A 15,827-nucleotide genomic window follows, 5' to 3' on the forward strand; every position below is an offset into this window, starting at 1 on the left:
CTTTGTCCCCGCTTTGGGTCACCACCCTCCAGGAGGAGTTGACACTGCAGCTGAGACCAAAACTCTTGTCACTTGGCAACACAAGAATGTCTAGGTTATCTTGAAATTCCATTGTATGCTACATATTCAATACACTGTGCATAATAACGCCACCTTCTGGTCTCACAGGGAGTGTTCATTTTATATGCTTCAATTTTGTCTTCTAACATACGGTGCTGAAGGAACTTGCAAGGTACAAAGTTCTTTCACTTAGAATAGGTTGCCAATATACATTTTGGCAAGTTTTTATCCAATCACTTATTTTATGATGTATATAGGTGCTTATGCATGATACAACAAGGATACACAACATGGTTGACCTTTTTTTTAATGAACACACTTCACTGAAAGAGAAGCAGTCAAACATGGGCAGTAAAAAGCAATTGCAAAGCAATCATCCGATATTTTGGGGAGACTGTTTCAGCTGAGGTGAGGCAGCACAGGGGACTCACCACTATAAAGGTTGACAAGCATGATCACTTCTCCCAAAGTGGGGGGCACAAATAATCTCCCGCTCCCATGGGAGTCTTGCTGCCAGTTTTCCCCAAATGCAACATAAGACAAACGCAATGTTCCGTGACACTAACTTTTGCCTTCTCTTAACATCCACTTTGGATTTCAGTAATGTACTGATTTGCAAAGTGAACAATCAGTGTGTCGGTTGAGTTGGCGCCCAAGTCTGGTCTTCCATATGGCTACCATAGGTCCAAAATGTGGTCCTAGGAGATAGCCACTAGAAAAACAGGTTTTGCCATTTACTTTTATTTTGACAAATTTTCACTAATTGAACGGATATCTGACAGGCACCACTATCAAGTTGGGAGTTGCCATGTGTGGCTCCGAACTGACAGCCAAAGCAAAGAATGCTGGCCCAAAGGTGAGAAAGCCAGTCCAATTAGTCCAAAAGGTTGACAGTTCCATGATCAAAACGCAAGACTGAAGCTGCGTTTCGGTCCGCTTCGGTTCCGGCCATTACCGCCGCTATTTCTGCCATTGCCTCCGCCGTTTCTACGGAAACCATTACCGCCACGTCCACCGCTTCCCCCAAAATACCGGCCCCGTCCGCCTCGGAATCTCCCTCCCCCGTCTCCTCCTCTGTCACCGGGGTTATTGTGTGGCTTCTCCTCCAGTTCAGGGAGCTCTGTGGCCACTGTCAGCTGCCAACGGCGACCATCTTTCCAGCCCTCCTATTAGACGAACAAAAGACCGGATTAATTTTGTCTACAGGACTGCAGTGACTATTGAAGAGCTCTCTCTGTCTGTTCTGCCTGCCTTGACCTGAAGGGTGTGTCAGTAAAATACACAAAGTTGATGATGAAAGTCTTAAGACCATCCAACTGTAATATGCCTGTTAGGTTCCGTAGTCCCTGTCAACGTCTTGCTACCACTTGGAATTTTAACAAATTGCTTTAAGTTTTTACTTATTGCAACATGGATACAAGTTTTATTAGCCAATCTTCAGCATTTTTTTCAATCCGTGAAAGCATTGTGCTAGCTATTGGGCTTTCAAAAAGCCAAATTTTATTATTGGTTAAAACTATATGTTTTTCTTGTGTTAAGCTTTTGCAAATCAGGACAAAAAAGGCCAGCGCGCAACTTAACATCATACAAAACAACTGTGTAAAACAATGTACCCCTCTTTACTCGGTGTACAAACATATCCCAAATCTAAAATATTTTCTACTCATTTCACTTTTAAAGATCTATTAGGATAATTGTTCTGACAACCTTGAAGGATGCACATATGGGGATGAGTTATAACAGTAAAGTTACATTGATGTGGATAGCCGTTTCACAGGCTCATAGTAGAGTATGATCAAGGTCAAAGTAGTAATTTTTCAACTTTTTGAATTTAATATGTAATTCCATATAATAGTAGATCATCAAGGTTATCATTTCTAGTCATTTGTTATTGGAAATGCTGAAGATGAATTTAATCATTTGAAGTAATCATTTGAAGGTAGGGCATTTCCTAGAAGAGTGCCAAAAAATCAAAAACACCGACCAAGAATTGGCCTCTTTGAACTAGCAAAAAATAGATGAAAGAAATATTGCAGGATTAAGGTTTCCTGGGTAAGTTAGCACATAATGACTTTCTGGGAATTGCTGAGTGTTTTCAGAAGTTGTATGGTTTTGTTTCTAGCTGCTGTCTTGTGTGCGTCTTAGTGAAACTGAGCCTTAGTGCCTTCATTTGTCCCTTCTCTCCAAAAAAAATCACAACTCAGGAGAGCCCAAAAATTGCAAGCTTGTTTAACCAATATCACTCCATTGTGTACATTAGCAACCAATTTGACACTTTACATTGGTTAATAATTTGTCAAAATATTTCTTTTGTTTTTGTTCTATTGCCTACTTTATTATTAGCTCAATTGTGGAATGGAGTGGATTGACCAATAGTATTCAATTTTTGAAAAAAAGTGTGAAATTCATTAAAATGTCACATTTGAGGTTTAAGCCCAAGATTAATAATACAACACAAAGGTTGAATAGTATGTGTACACATACGCTGTACATGCTTACCTGAAACTCTTTGACTTTGCCAACTGGGATATCGAAACAAACGCCCTATTGGAAAAACATTTGAGAAAATTATTTTGCTTTTGTGTGTAAAACAAAATCATTATCACTTCATCTATGTCAGTGGCTTTGATAGTGTAACTTAAGTAACATTAACAGTAAGCACCATTTTCCCTTTGATGAAGGTCATTCTACGGATGTGGTTCTCAACCTCCTCTCCCAGCTGTTCCTTGATGCTTCTCCAGGCAAAGCCCATATTATGCATCTCCTGAGAGCATACCAACTGCATGGTGGTGTAACCCTTGGGAAACAAACATTAATAGCATTAATTGTGAGCAAAACAAGCGCTGACTAACAACCACAATTTTGGTATATGGACTTTCACTTACATAGTGCTTTTCTACTTTGGGTACTCACAAGCACTTTACACTAACTAGTCATTTACCTACTGATGACGCAGCATCAGGAGCAACTGGGGGTTCAGTGTCTTGCTCAAGGACACTTCGACATGGTCTTGATGGTCAGGGGATCGAACCCACAGCCTCTCAGCTGGGAGACGACCACTCTACCACCGAGCCATGCCGCCCCAAGTATTTAAAACCATCCAATTTTGTTACACTAACAAAAACAATCAAATAAAATGGTGTGCCCATTCAAGGGTCGCAGCAGATCCATAATCATTCAGTTCATCTTAACTTACAGCGTCAGAGGTGAGCAGCGATCGCTGCGCCAGACTGGTCGCTCCAGAAATGTGTGCCAAAGCAGCAGCGAGCGCTTCCACAGCTCCTTTCTCCTCTACAAGCTTCTCGGCGCATGCTCTGAAATATCCAACGGCTTCTGCGGGAACTGAATCCAGCAACCTAGATGACAAAATAAAAAGATTATTCCACATGATGCAATATTTTATTCCAAGGGACTTATCACGGACCACAGCAACTGTTTTAAGGTATAAGCAAATGCAAAACATGTTTTGCTATAACTTAAGGGGCTTATTTCCTATTGCGCCCCAAATGCACCTTAGAGTATCCTTGCTCGATGACTTGATGATGTCACTGGCAGTGGGAACACCCACTCGTTTGAACGTTATGCCCTGTACAAAAACCAAACACATTCACTTTAATTTGCAAAATTAATGTCAACTTGTCTTAGAATCATCTATGTTTTAACATGCAGCATAGCTTCAGTATGAGTTACTTTTGGTTTAACAGAAAAGACATACGGCTTTGTTTTCCACATAGCGTAGCTGGTCCTCTTCCCTTCTCTGGTATAAACAGATGCAGATTCCAGTCCTTCCGGCTCTGCCAGTTCTCCCTGAGCGATGAATGTACGATTCCACATCCTAACAAGTGTAGATGGGATGATAACAGTTTCATTAAAATGCAATTGGGCTGTAAAAGTAGCTGTAAATGTTCAGTCGAGCAGCAAATCATACATTGGGTGGGGAACACTGAACCACAAGGTCAACTTCAGGAATATCTAACCCACGGGCTGCCACGTTGGTAGCCACCAAAACCTCAAAGGATCCATTCCTGAAACCTTTCAGTGTCGTTTCCCTCTGTTTTTGGGGAATGTCGCCATGGAGGGACTGGGTACTCTGAAGAGACATTATTGACAAACACATTGTAACTGTAAATGTGGCAGAACAAACATTGCAAAGGAAAGGACTGCATCAGCAGAATAAATATGTGGTGCAAAAGAGGTGCACATAGCTTACCTGTTTGATGGATGTATTCATAGAAAGCTCATTGGCCTCTTTCTTGGTCTCACAAAAGACAATGGTTCGACCTTGGCTGCCACTGTACACCTGGATCACATCTCCTAACACTCCTGCACGTTGAGACCAGTGGCAGGCTATGGCCAGATGCTGCATAGGGTAAGACATGTGATTATTTACTGTTGCTGAATATTTTCGCCGAAGGCACTAACTCTTCTTTGAACCACAAACTATGCCGCAACCCACACTTACTTCTACAGTTGTTGCGGTTCTCTGTGTTTTCTTTCCAATCAGGTCAACACGCTTGCAATTGGGCTTCATGTATTTCTTGGCCACATCATAAACCCAGGGGGGGCAAGTGGCAGAAAAGAGAAGAGTCTGGGGGTTGGGGTCGCCATCTGGAGTGCAAACCAAACACAAGTTGACACTTTTGTAAAATTAAGAAAATTCTATCAAAAAAAAAAAAAGAAACCATAAGTACAGACTATTTTCAAAACAGATTGTACAAATAAAAGACATTACATGCTGTTCAATTAATAATCCAGGGGTCTACATGAAAGGTGAGCCAAAGGCTGACCCTCAGGCTACCTGCATTTCAGTGTAGTTGGGCGATGCAGCCACTAGAGTTGGGCACAGAGACTCTGTTAGAGCGAACCTGGGACTATAATTACGGTTCTTCCGTAATTAATCAGCAACGGCAACACTAGACATGGCCAAGACTCTTTCTGCTGCTTTGTGTTTACGTATGTATTCACGTATTTATTTTTTCCTAAACTGCTGCATTGTATTGTGGTATGAAGTTCTTCAAGAAAAAGCTGATAAAATGGATTTACCAAAAAACAACTAGCTCCTATTTAATAAATAGATAGAGAATAGTTAAGACACCGGAATCAGATAAAAAAAATATGAATCATTAAAATTCAAAACGATGCCCAACCCTAATAATAAAAAATAATAACAAAAAGATTAATTGAACAAATTGTGCCAAAGGTATCAGCCCAACGCTAGCAATATAAAAGGCCAGTGCTGGTTCTGGAGGGGTCACCGCAATATGGCTCATGGTGGCCCACCCGAGAAGGTTTAGCGTAAAAACCTGTAATCACAACTAATTCATGACTTATCTGAAATTGGTTACACTATCATTGACAAATGCTGCAAACGTTCTCAGTTCTGAACATAAATGCGTCAAAAGTAAGTGAGAAAGGTCACTCCTCACCCCCCCCCCCATTTCTGAGTAAACACAAAAAATGTCGACAATCAGCTTTGATCTGTTTTTGAAGAGTTTTAAATGTACCTTTCCTCAACATTCACTTCAGCAGTTATATATCAAAAGGAAAGAACAAATGAATACCTTTCTTATTATAGGAGGCGGCTAGAATTTCTTCCACTTGCTCAGCAAATCCCATGTCCAGCATTTGGTCCACTTCATCCAGAACCACATGCTTCAATTTTGTAAGGTCAAGTTTATGATTCTCAATCAGATCTTTAATACGACCAGGGGTTCCGACTAAAATGTCAAGTCCATTACGGATAGCGTCAACTGTTAAAGAAACAAACAATAAAGTGTTTATTAGGTCAACAACCAAAAGATAAGCACTTAAGGATCAGTTGCCTTCCACCAAGTATATTCAATTGGTGACTACTTTATAGTTTGTAAATATACTTGTACATCAGCACTTCACGCCCCTTCACAATGTGACAAAAGCCATAATGGGACATTTCAATAAACTTCACTTTTGTCTACACAAATACACGAGTACATCTTTTGCTATCTATGAAAGTGGAATGTTCAAAAGTGTTTCAGAGAAGACTTTTGTGCCACTGTCGTTTTTTTTACAAGTCTATGTACCAATTTTACAAGTTTCACAGAAGAGTTCTTATTTCCTAATATATACCTATGCTTAATTACAGTAGACTTACGCTGTGATTTGTAAGGGCTGCCTCCATAGAAACAAGAGATACTCAGTCTCTTTGCGATGTCTTTAAAATCTCTAGCAACCTGGATAGCCAACTCTCTGGTGGGAGCCAGCACCAATACCTGCAACCAGATAAGGACATTTAAAAAATTAAAATAAAATAAAAAAAAACTTACAACAGGTTAAGATTTGTTGATGATGAAGATCCAGCGATAGCAAAAGTATAGATTTCATGAGTGTGCAGACCTTGGCGGGACGGCCTCTTTGGCACTCCGATCCTTCCAACTGGAGCTTCTCCACCAGTGGGATGGCAAATGAAAAAGTCTTTCCTGTTCCTGTGCGGGCTTGAGCAAGTACGTCATGCCCATCATATACAGAATCAAATGTCTGGACCTGAATGTCAAACAAGTAGGAGACTCCCCGAGCTGAAAGAGAGAAATAAGTGGGAAGTAAAACAAATTCGACTGAATCAAAATGTAGCACCAAAAAAATAAAAAATAAATAAAAAATAATGAGAATCAAAACAGTTTATATTTATTTGACCCGATAACATACCGCCATCTTGTGGTAACAAATATTGTCAGCTTAAAAAAAATAAAAACATTCGTTGTGTAATGTCTTGCTATTCTTTGATTGATTGATTTATTAAAGAGCCATATGTTTTGTATTAAAATTTGGGCAATTTGTAAACAGAATACAAAAGACTTTTCCGAGAGCAGTTTGGTATGGTGTCTAAACACAAACACGTACCTTTAAGTTTTTTAATGGTGCCTTCTGAGATTCTGAAGTTGGAGAAAGCGCCAATTCTCTGCTCAGGTGTTTCCTCCTAAACGATTGGAAATCGTGAATCAGATGATAGAGCTTTAAAAATGGTGGTGATGTTGAAGGGGACTACGTGTGATGATCAAAGACATGAAAATTAAATGACCTACAAATACATATTGAGTAGAATGCAAACGGTGTGTGAAGACTATTGTAATAGTACGACATTATTATATAGGCTTTTTCTTACACTGTCTTTGTCACTCTCACTGGTTGAGTCATCTGACTGAGATGGTGTCTGGTTTGGTGTTGGTGCTGGTGTGTCTGGCATGGAATGTCCGATGATTTCAGCTTTAATAATTGCTTTTGTTTGCTTCTTTTTCATCTAAACCCAAGAAATGTGAAACATAATAATTACAAAAAACACACACACACACACACTTACACTGTAGTTTTCAGTGAGTAGCAAAACTCCAATCGTACTAACCTTGTCCTTGGCCTCTTCTGTGGTCTTTCTCTTCTTTTTTGGTGGCTCAGAATTATTACTGTTGCCATTCAGGTCTGTGTATTCTTCTGTCTGGTCATTTACTTGGTCCTCTGCCAGCTTCTTTTTCATTTTTTTCTTTTTTGGTACAGGACATTCAGTGTCCGGCTCCACTTCTGTCTGAATCAGTTTCTTCTTCTTCAGTTTCTTGACCTGTTTGAATTTGATATTAACATTTAGAAATTTTTACTCAACACGTTTACATGCAGTACACTAAAGCATCACAGGTACCTGCAGAACGAAATGACCTCATTTTCTCCTCTAGGCAAGAGAATCTTTAATTATAAAGTGCAATTCATACACAAAGTTGATCACTATGTTGCACAATCAACTAATTCAGTAGCAGCTATTTTTGGACACTACTCAAATATTGTTTTTTTAGGACGAGGTGGATGTAAATAGGTAGTACGTGAATGTGGACTTCAAAAGGGTTACGATAATAAATAAAAATAAAAAGTATTTTGACTGAGAAAATCACGAATATTATAAAATCGTTAAAAAGTCTTTACACAACATAAATAACCAAACATTTAAAAACAAAATACAGAAATAAACTGTACCTTACTAAATTACGAAAGTGCACAGAGTAAAATGGGAATGGAAGTAAAGGAAAAATTTAAACACGATAAAAATTATTCATTTGTCCTGGTGTGGACAATGTGGAACTTTAAAGAAAATGAATTGTTCACAGCATGTACTGTTCAAAATCTCTAGGAGAAAATATTTCTTCAAGTAATTAAAAACGTTACGTGAGGCTGTCAACGAAAATAACTTTAAAACTGCAAATAAGCATAGCTAGTTTTAACAAGGGAAAAAGATAGTCTACTTCAATAGAGTGTAAACAAATCATTTTTTGCACCTTCGATTACGTTTTAAGCTGATGTTGCGACATACCACAATAGCTAGCATGTGTTGGATGCTAATCTACACCAACCACTGAATTACACCCAGATTTGCCTTAACCAAATCGATTAACAGGTAAAACGTAAAACGAGAGCGACAAAAAGTAGAGTTGAGCTTTGTTCAGGCATTCCGCACCCAACTTCCGGCGTCCAAATTCTTTAAAGCGCCCATCTCTTTCACGTGGCCTTTCAACGTGATCCTCTTTGCTCGGATACAACGCTCACGTGTAACATCAATTCTGTACTTTATGACAGTATGTTGCTGTCATACGTAATGTTCTTAACATTTACTCAAATTGCTAACATACATAAAGCGATTTGTTTAAGTGTCTTATTTTGATAAGTCGCTAACACCCAATTTGATTGTAGCATGCCACCAAAGCCACATGGTGTCAAACGGGAAGAAGAGGGAACGCGACGTAGCACGCCTGCTATTTGGATTTAAAAGTCAGGTCAATGGTACATGCTACTGATTGTTGATACCTTAAGGTCCGCGGCGGTGTCTATTCCGTCTTCCGTGGTTTTGACATCTTTATCGACGCTTTTTGACGGCATTTTTCTCCCGGATGGTATCCTACTTTGTGAACACACAAGCAATGACGCGGCCACGCGGATGGAAAAGAACGAGCGTGATGCGCGCGCATAACAAGATGGAAGTCGAGCCTAGAAATAGACGAGATAGATTGGTTGCGGCATACTGTCAAATACGTTTATACCGTACAGTAGACGTGACTGTACCGTGAAATATTGTACACACTATACAGTAAACTATGTTCTACATACACTGTACTAGTATTTATAATATAAAATATTTGTTGTAAAATACTTTTATGTCTTGTTTGAAATATTTGTTTAACTGTAATTTAGGTTGAAAATGAGTGGCATAGCACGCATGATGTAATGGTTGAAAACAAATAAAATTTCAGGCAAGCCATCTCCTCTTGGAAACAATTTGGTGATGATCACTAGACTTTCTCAATTACAGGACTTATGTTTGCCAAACTAAAGTGACAGGGGGACAATGTAAGTATATAATTAGTGTAGAGTAATTGTTTGACAAGTAGAAGAGTAGAAAAAAAAGCAAGGAAAAGCTTTGGTTTCATCTCTTTTTATTAACCCAATGTAAATGTGCTGTTTTTCACAAATCAAAGATACCTCACAAGCATGAACCCAGAGTGTCCTTAAGCATAGTACTGCAAGTTGGCCTTCTTCTTGGCTTGCACCTCCAGAATTCCCTCCATGTAATCCTCGTGGTTCAGCTCTGTGGCTCCACGTCGCAAGGCGATCATACCTGCCTCCACGCACACAGCTTTGCACTGGGCGCCGTTGAAGTCGTCAGTGCAGCGCGCCAACTCTTCGTAGTTGACGTCAGGACTGACGTTCATCTTGCGAGAGTGAATCTGCATGATTCGGGCTCTGGCCTCCTCGTTTGGCATGGGGAATTCGATCTTCCTGTCCAGACGGCCTGAACGCAGCAGCGCCGGATCCAAGATGTCCACTCTGTTGGTGGCAGCAATCACCTGCATGTGTAAAAAAGATGACATCTATTGCTATTATAATACATTTATGAAGTGAAAAATATTGAAAGGGTTTGAACTAAGATGTGTCTTAATATTTAGGTGAAGTGTATGTTACTTCTTTTCTGATTAAGAAACAAGCACAGTAGTAATTCATCTATGTAGCTATATGGAGAAGCTTCATAAAGTGGAAATAAAAAGTCTATTCACTCCTGTTTAAATTCCAGTTGTTTAATTAAAAAAAAAGACCAATATAAATAATTTCCTTTGGTGCATTTGAGGGGAAAAGTCCAAATAAACAACTGAGATAATGTGGTTGCACAAGTCTGCACACCCTCTTATAACTGTGGCTATGGTCCGAATTGACCAATACCATTTTAACTCGTGTTTAATAAAAGTCTGTACACCCAAAACCTGATCAACCCAAAATAAATTTTAAATGGTTTAACAGGCTTTTGTTGAATTTTTTTCCTCATTGTTCATAATTTTCATCACCTCTCTTCTAAGACAGCTGGTGAAAACAGCAGCAAAGCATTTTAGAAGGGATGAGCAGTGACGTTTTTGGACCAAATACCCCTGTTTAAATCATGGCCAAAAAGTTAGATTTTGGTATCATTGGACCCTAAAAGAAGCCCCCTCAGAGCATCCCGCCCCCACCCACACACCCACCCACCAATGTTAATTGCAAACCCATAGGTTTCTGATATAAAACACTTAAATGGGAGTAGGTATTGCTCGGTGGAGTAGTGAATAGCACGTCCGCCTCACAGTTAAAGGGACCCAAGTTCAAATCCAGCTGGCTCCGGCCTTCCTGTGTGGAGTTTGCATGTTCTCCCCGAGCCTGCGTGGGTTCCCTCCGGGAGCTCTGGCTCCCTCCCACACTCCACAAACATGCATGGCAGGTGAATTGTACATACTAAATGGTGTGATTGGGTGCGTGAATGGTTGTTCATCTGTGTGCGCTGCAACCAGTTAAGGGTGTTCTCTTGCCTACTGCCCGAAGCCAGCTAGGATAGGAAACAGCAAACATTCGACCCTTGTGAGGATAAGCGGCTATAGAAAATGGATGGGAGCAGGTATGACTTTAGTATCAGGCATTTTTTTTCCTCTCTTGCCACAAGAGGTAGTTTAAAGTTTTGCAGTCTAATTTCCTTTACTACGAAGCATTACCTTAACTTGCATGTTGGGTTGAAATCCATCCAGCTGATTGAGCAGCTCCAGCATGGTCCTCTGCACCTCCCTGTCTCCCGCCTTCTCACTGTCAAATCTCTTTGTTCCAATGGCGTCCAGCTCATCAATGAAGATGATGGATGGCGCCTTTTCCTTAGCCAGTGCAAAGGCATCTCTGACCAACTTGGCTCCATCTCCAATGAACATCTGCACCAGCTGTGGGCCAGCCAACTTCAGGAAGGTTGCCTTCGTCTGAGCCGCGCAAGCCCTGGCGAGGAGAGTCTTCCCCGTTCCTGGTGGTCCATACATCAAGACTCCTTTTGGTGGCTGAATGCCCAGATTTTCAAACTTTTCCTTGTGGTTCATGGGCAGGACGATTGCCTCCACCAGCTCCTGGATCTGCTTGTCCAGCCCTCCGATGTCGCTATATTGCTCTGTGGGGCGTTCATCAACCTCCATAGCCTTAACTCGGGAGTCATACTCTGTGGGTAAGGTCTCCAGGATCAAGTAGGAATCTTTGTTGACACCCACAAGGTCTCCGGGCTTCAGCTTCTCGGCGTCCACCAGCCCGATCACCGGCAGGAAGTAGGTCTGGCGGGTGGACGTCTTAATGACGGCGCATTTTCCCTTTCTCTGGGAGTCCAGGTCCACATTGGCCCCATCCTCCTCTTGGTCGTTGGGGTCCACATCAAGCAGCTCGATCACATTGGACACGAGATATGGCAGGGTTTTATTCACCTTTATCTTCTCCGTGTTTTCCTTAATTTTATCTTTCATAGCTTGCAGTTCGTGGGTCACCCTTAAAACTTCGCTCTTCATTATCTTGATCTCACTGTCGAGAAGTCGAGTTCGTTGAACTATCTCCTCCGTAGACATTTTTAACACTTCTTCGCCGATGCCATCTTCCACTTCGTCCCAAACTGATTTGTCACTCAGCGACGCCATCTTGAGTTTGTCTGTTGCGACCTCTGACACCGGAAATTAAAAGTTCCTCTTCCGGAAGTCGCATACTGGCTGGAGTTACTGTGTGAATCCGTGGGAGCTCCGTTGAAAATGACACCAACTGCAAGGTAAAGACGGTGCAGTTGTGTGTCAACACCGCGTAAGTTGGCAGCGTTATTTTAGGGCATTTGTTAGTTTTCTGTGAATTGATACTACAATACGTTTATTGTATCGAGTGGCGTCAGCTCTTGTAGCTAACAGCACCTCGGCACTTAGCTGCCGCTACTCAAGTAGAAAGTGCACGCGTTAAAAAAGCGGAGAAAAAGTCAGAAAATTAAATATTCAAGTACAACGCAATGCCTGCATAAATGCCTAAAGGAATAGTCTTTGTTTTTTTGCTCCTCTGACATTGGTTGTAATTGTCTCCTATTAAACATTTTTACGCAGGGTGCAACTGTAAGGTGAAGAGCCAAGATCAGAGATTCCTCTTGGCTGACTTTAGAAAGAAAAGTGTTTCTCCTGCACATCAAACCGCTGGACACGCAACAAATCGAGCCTGTGTATGCGTTTCTGTTTGCTCGAGGTGATAAATTAGGAGGATGGATCAGAACAACAGCATTCCAGCCTTTCAGGGGCTGGCCTCCCCTCAGGTATACATAATTTCCATTGAGGCGATATAATGTTACTTTCTCACAAATTACACGCACTGAAAAAAATCTATTTTCTCACATGCATTTTTAAATGGTGTACTTTTGCTGTCCGTATGGACAGGCATTTGACAAAATTGTCAACTTTGGGGGAAAATAAATCACAGCTCATGCCAAATAAAATGTATTTTCCAGACAACCCAAGTCATGCATGATTTTATGCCTTTTCAGACATTTTTTTTTTTTTCCACAGGGTGCCATGACACCAGGAATGCCCATCTTCAGTCCCATGATGCCATATGGTTCAGGTCTGACACCTCAACCTGTTCAGAACACAAACAGTTTATCTATACTAGAGGAGCAGCAGCGACAGCAGCAGCAACAGGCACAACAAGCACAGCAGGCCAATGCGGGTACATGATGTGATGAATTTTGCATTGTCTTGGATATTTATGTTATCTAGTCAAGCAGACTATGAAAATTAAGTTAAGCTTACCCTACCCGTGGTTAGAGAAATGTATAATGCTGAAAGGAGAAACTGTTTTACAGTCCTTCCAGGAACTTCGGGGCAGACTCCTCAGCTCTTCCATTCCCAGGCAGTCACAGGTTCCACGACCACAGCGCTCCCAGGGAATACCCCACTGTACAACACGCCGCTAACCCCCATGACCCCCATCACACCAGCCACACCAGCATCAGAGGGCTCTGGAATTGTGCCGCAGTTACAGTATGTTCCAGAATGAAGAAAAATAATTAAGGACTTTGTCATAATTTTCTGTATCCAAATTGGAAATATCTACTTTCATTTGTGAAGGAGCTAAGTAAATTAAGATCAATAACATTATAGAAATGTCACCAAATCTATGGCCAGCTATGTCATCTGTCCATAAATCTTTCATCAACCAATTTCTCTTTTGTCACCATCAGAAACATTGTGTCGACGGTCAACCTAGGCTGTAAACTGGACTTAAAGACCATTGCACTGAGAGCCAGGAATGCAGAGTACAATCCTAAGGTATATCTCATATCAACTTTATTACATTTAAGGCCTACAACATTTATAATTACAACATTTGATCAAATAGGATTTCTTATTCAATCTATAGATGTGCAAAGAATCATCATACAACTTCAGTCTGCTTTGCATGACAGAATAAAAAGGGAAAAAGTGTCCTTTTTATTTATTAAGTTTTGATTTGTAAGGAACATTGCCTTTCCCTCAAAATAACATATGGATAACCACTACAAGTGTTGTTGCAGACTGTTGAGCTAAAGTAACAACTATAATACCACTTGTCAATGTTTAGTTAGATTTTTGCCTCTGTTTTAGCGTTTTGCTGCAGTCATCATGAGAATACGAGATCCTCGCACAACAGCCCTTATTTTTAGCTCTGGGAAGATGGTGTGCACAGGAGCAAAGAGGTTAGACTAGATTATCAATTCAAGTGCAAAAAACACCTTTTTATATTCCTTCACCTGAATGTCACTGTCAATCTACTTACTATCGTATTCCTAGTGAGGAGCAGTCGCGTTTAGCGGCCAGGAAATATGCTCGTGTGGTGCAAAAGCTTGGTTTTCCCGCCAAATTTTTGGACTTCAAGATCCAGAATATGGTGGGCAGCTGTGATGTGAAGTTCCCAATTCGTCTGGAAGGCTTGGTACTCACGCATCAGCAGTTCAGCAGGTACATTTCACTGGAATGTTATACATGGCAAAATGACCGCGGCTTCCTGATTTTGAACTCTTTGACACAAATAACAGAAAAGCTTGACAAACACGATATTGGATTTTTTTTTTTTCCCTCAGCTATGAACCTGAGCTGTTTCCAGGGTTGATTTATAGAATGATCAAACCCAGAATTGTCTTGCTCATCTTTGTTTCTGGGAAGGTGGTCTTAACAGGTAAGATCTGCTTTTTGCTAGTCATCTTGCATCTCACTAATCTGAATGCAGGCTCACATTAATATGGAGATTTTGAAACATAGAATTTTAAAAAATGGTCAACGTATTTCACTCTTCACATGAGTCTTTTTCGGTCCTTTTCTTCCATATCATTCTTGCTCTATTTTAGCAAATGTATGCCACATTCCTGGTAGTGTGATAACTATGTGACTGTGCCATGTTGAACTTTGACATGTTGTCATCATCTGGGTGAAATTTCACCTCCCTAGCATGGAAAGAAGACTTTCCATCCTTCCCTATGATGTAAACATCAAGGACAAGGTTTGACTTTGTCAATGGTCCATTTTATCCATTTTTTTTCCTCTGCATATTTTTTGTTAAGGTGCAAAGGTGAAAGGTGAAATCTATGAAGCCTTTGAGAATATCTACCCCATCCTGAAAGGTTTCCGCAAGACAACGTAGACCTCCCCATATGACCCTCTACCATTGAACTGCATGCAGTTTGGACAAGTGTTGTGTGATTTTTTTTTTTTTTTTTTTTTTTTAGTAATTCTAGACATGTTCTTGCAATCATTTACACAGCAATTTTTATTGTACATGTACACACGTTTTCCCTTTAAATGTTTTTCTAAATCCTTGTACATATGTCAGATTTTTTTTTTTTAATTGTATTCAAGCGGTTTTAATAGTTTTATACATTGCCTTTTTTAATCCATTTCTGCTCAGTTACACAGTCAAAGTAATTTCTTTGGATCCTTTTAATGCTCATGTTTCAGTTTATGATGTGGAGGTACTGGATCAGTTTGTCAAATTTTGGAAAAATGCTATCAAATTGTTTTTAGAAGGTTCATGTATCAAAAGTGATGTTCAAAGCCAACCAAGACCGATTACAACTTAAATGGTTGAATTGTTTGATATCCTTTGTGGGTGGTTATGTTGATGACAGGAACCTTTTGTTGGCTAATTGTACATTCTATCACCGCAAATTTCACTTTTCTATTGGAAGTACTGGTAGGCATCCTCACAGATGTCCTCATGCATTATTGTACTTTGCATAATGGGCCTACAATTCACATGAGCAGCCACTCTTAAAATGTTAGCAATTATCTTTTGTTTTTTAAACAATACTAATTTGTGTTTCTAAAACAGGTTAAATACATCATTTCATATTAAAAAAAATGCAGTAGGGAATATTGCCCATGTACAATAAATCTGTACATAATGACTCTTGTAAAAAATGAAGTTCTCACATTTTG

General features: G+C 40.2%; 3 protein-coding genes across 4 annotated transcripts; 1 reads left to right on the forward strand and 2 right to left on the reverse strand.

Annotated features, from left to right (window-relative positions):
• Positions 1–351: 351 nt before the first annotated feature.
• ddx21 (DEAD (Asp-Glu-Ala-Asp) box helicase 21) lies at positions 352–9,012 on the reverse strand. The gene is made up of 16 exons (XM_088412740.1): positions 8,878–9,012; positions 7,436–7,645; positions 7,199–7,333; positions 6,937–7,012; positions 6,433–6,611; positions 6,191–6,308; positions 5,622–5,810; positions 4,523–4,668; positions 4,271–4,420; positions 3,989–4,150; positions 3,776–3,895; positions 3,573–3,646; positions 3,257–3,416; positions 2,723–2,857; positions 2,560–2,604; positions 352–1,226 (listed from the first exon to the last, which is right to left on the reverse strand). Exons 1-16 carry the CDS (start codon positions 8,947–8,949, stop codon positions 963–965), a joined length of 2,235 nt encoding a protein of 744 aa, XP_088268866.1. The 5' UTR covers positions 8,950–9,012; the 3' UTR covers positions 352–962.
• A 474-nt stretch (positions 9,013–9,486) lies between these two features.
• On the reverse strand, positions 9,487–12,053 carry psmc3 (proteasome 26S subunit, ATPase 3). Its single transcript, XM_088412741.1, has 2 exons — positions 11,082–12,053; positions 9,487–9,914 (listed from the first exon to the last, which is right to left on the reverse strand). The coding sequence occupies exons 1-2, from the start codon at positions 12,024–12,026 to the stop codon at positions 9,576–9,578; spliced, it is 1,284 nt and encodes a 427-aa protein (XP_088268867.1). The 5' UTR covers positions 12,027–12,053; the 3' UTR covers positions 9,487–9,575.
• tbp (TATA box binding protein) lies at positions 12,039–15,822 on the forward strand. Of its 2 annotated transcripts, none has more exons than XM_088412744.1 (9): positions 12,039–12,151; positions 12,471–12,673; positions 12,924–13,083; positions 13,220–13,397; positions 13,598–13,685; positions 14,001–14,092; positions 14,187–14,354; positions 14,477–14,571; positions 14,954–15,822. In XM_088412744.1, the coding sequence occupies exons 2-9, from the start codon at positions 12,623–12,625 to the stop codon at positions 15,031–15,033; spliced, it is 912 nt and encodes a 303-aa protein (XP_088268870.1). In that variant the 5' UTR covers positions 12,039–12,151; positions 12,471–12,622; the 3' UTR covers positions 15,034–15,822. The 2 variants fall into 2 exon arrangements, with proteins under 2 accessions (XP_088268870.1, XP_088268871.1); XM_088412745.1 differs by having other exon boundaries at positions 12,058–12,183.
• Positions 15,823–15,827: the final 5 nt, after the last annotated feature.

Source organism: Hippichthys cyanospilos, chromosome 4 (genome assembly GCF_059441005.1).
Source record: "Hippichthys cyanospilos isolate Australia breed blue-spotted pipefish chromosome 4, RoL_Hcya_1.0, whole genome shotgun sequence".
NCBI lineage: Eukaryota > Metazoa > Chordata > Actinopteri > Syngnathiformes > Syngnathidae > Hippichthys > Hippichthys cyanospilos.

Excerpts from the sequence above, each read along its gene's own strand:
- tbp (XM_088412744.1), top strand. The coding sequence starts at position 12,623 with ATGGATCAGAACAACAGCATTCCAGCCTTTCAGGGGCTGGCCTCCCCT. Across the intron at positions 12,674-12,923 it reads AGGGGCTGGCCTCCCCTCAG|GGTGCCATGACACCAGGAAT; the intron begins GTATACATAATT and ends TTTTTTCCACAG. Across the intron at positions 14,355-14,476 it reads ACGCATCAGCAGTTCAGCAG|CTATGAACCTGAGCTGTTTC; the intron begins GTACATTTCACT and ends TTTTTCCCTCAG.
- psmc3 (XM_088412741.1), bottom strand. The coding sequence starts at position 12,026 with ATGGCGTCGCTGAGTGACAAATCAGTTTGGGACGAAGTGGAAGATGGC. Across the intron at positions 9,915-11,081 it reads AACCCAACATGCAAGTTAAG|GTGATTGCTGCCACCAACAG; the intron begins GTAATGCTTCGT and ends TTACACATGCAG.
- ddx21 (XM_088412740.1), bottom strand. The coding sequence starts at position 8,949 with ATGCCGTCAAAAAGCGTCGATAAAGATGTCAAAACCACGGAAGACGGA. Across the intron at positions 7,013-7,198 it reads GTGAGAGTGACAAAGACAGT|GAGGAAACACCTGAGCAGAG; the intron begins GTAAGAAAAAGC and ends CCAATCGTTTAG. Across the intron at positions 4,669-5,621 it reads CGCCTCCTATAATAAGAAAG|ATGGCGACCCCAACCCCCAG; the intron begins GTATTCATTTGT and ends TTTGCACTCCAG.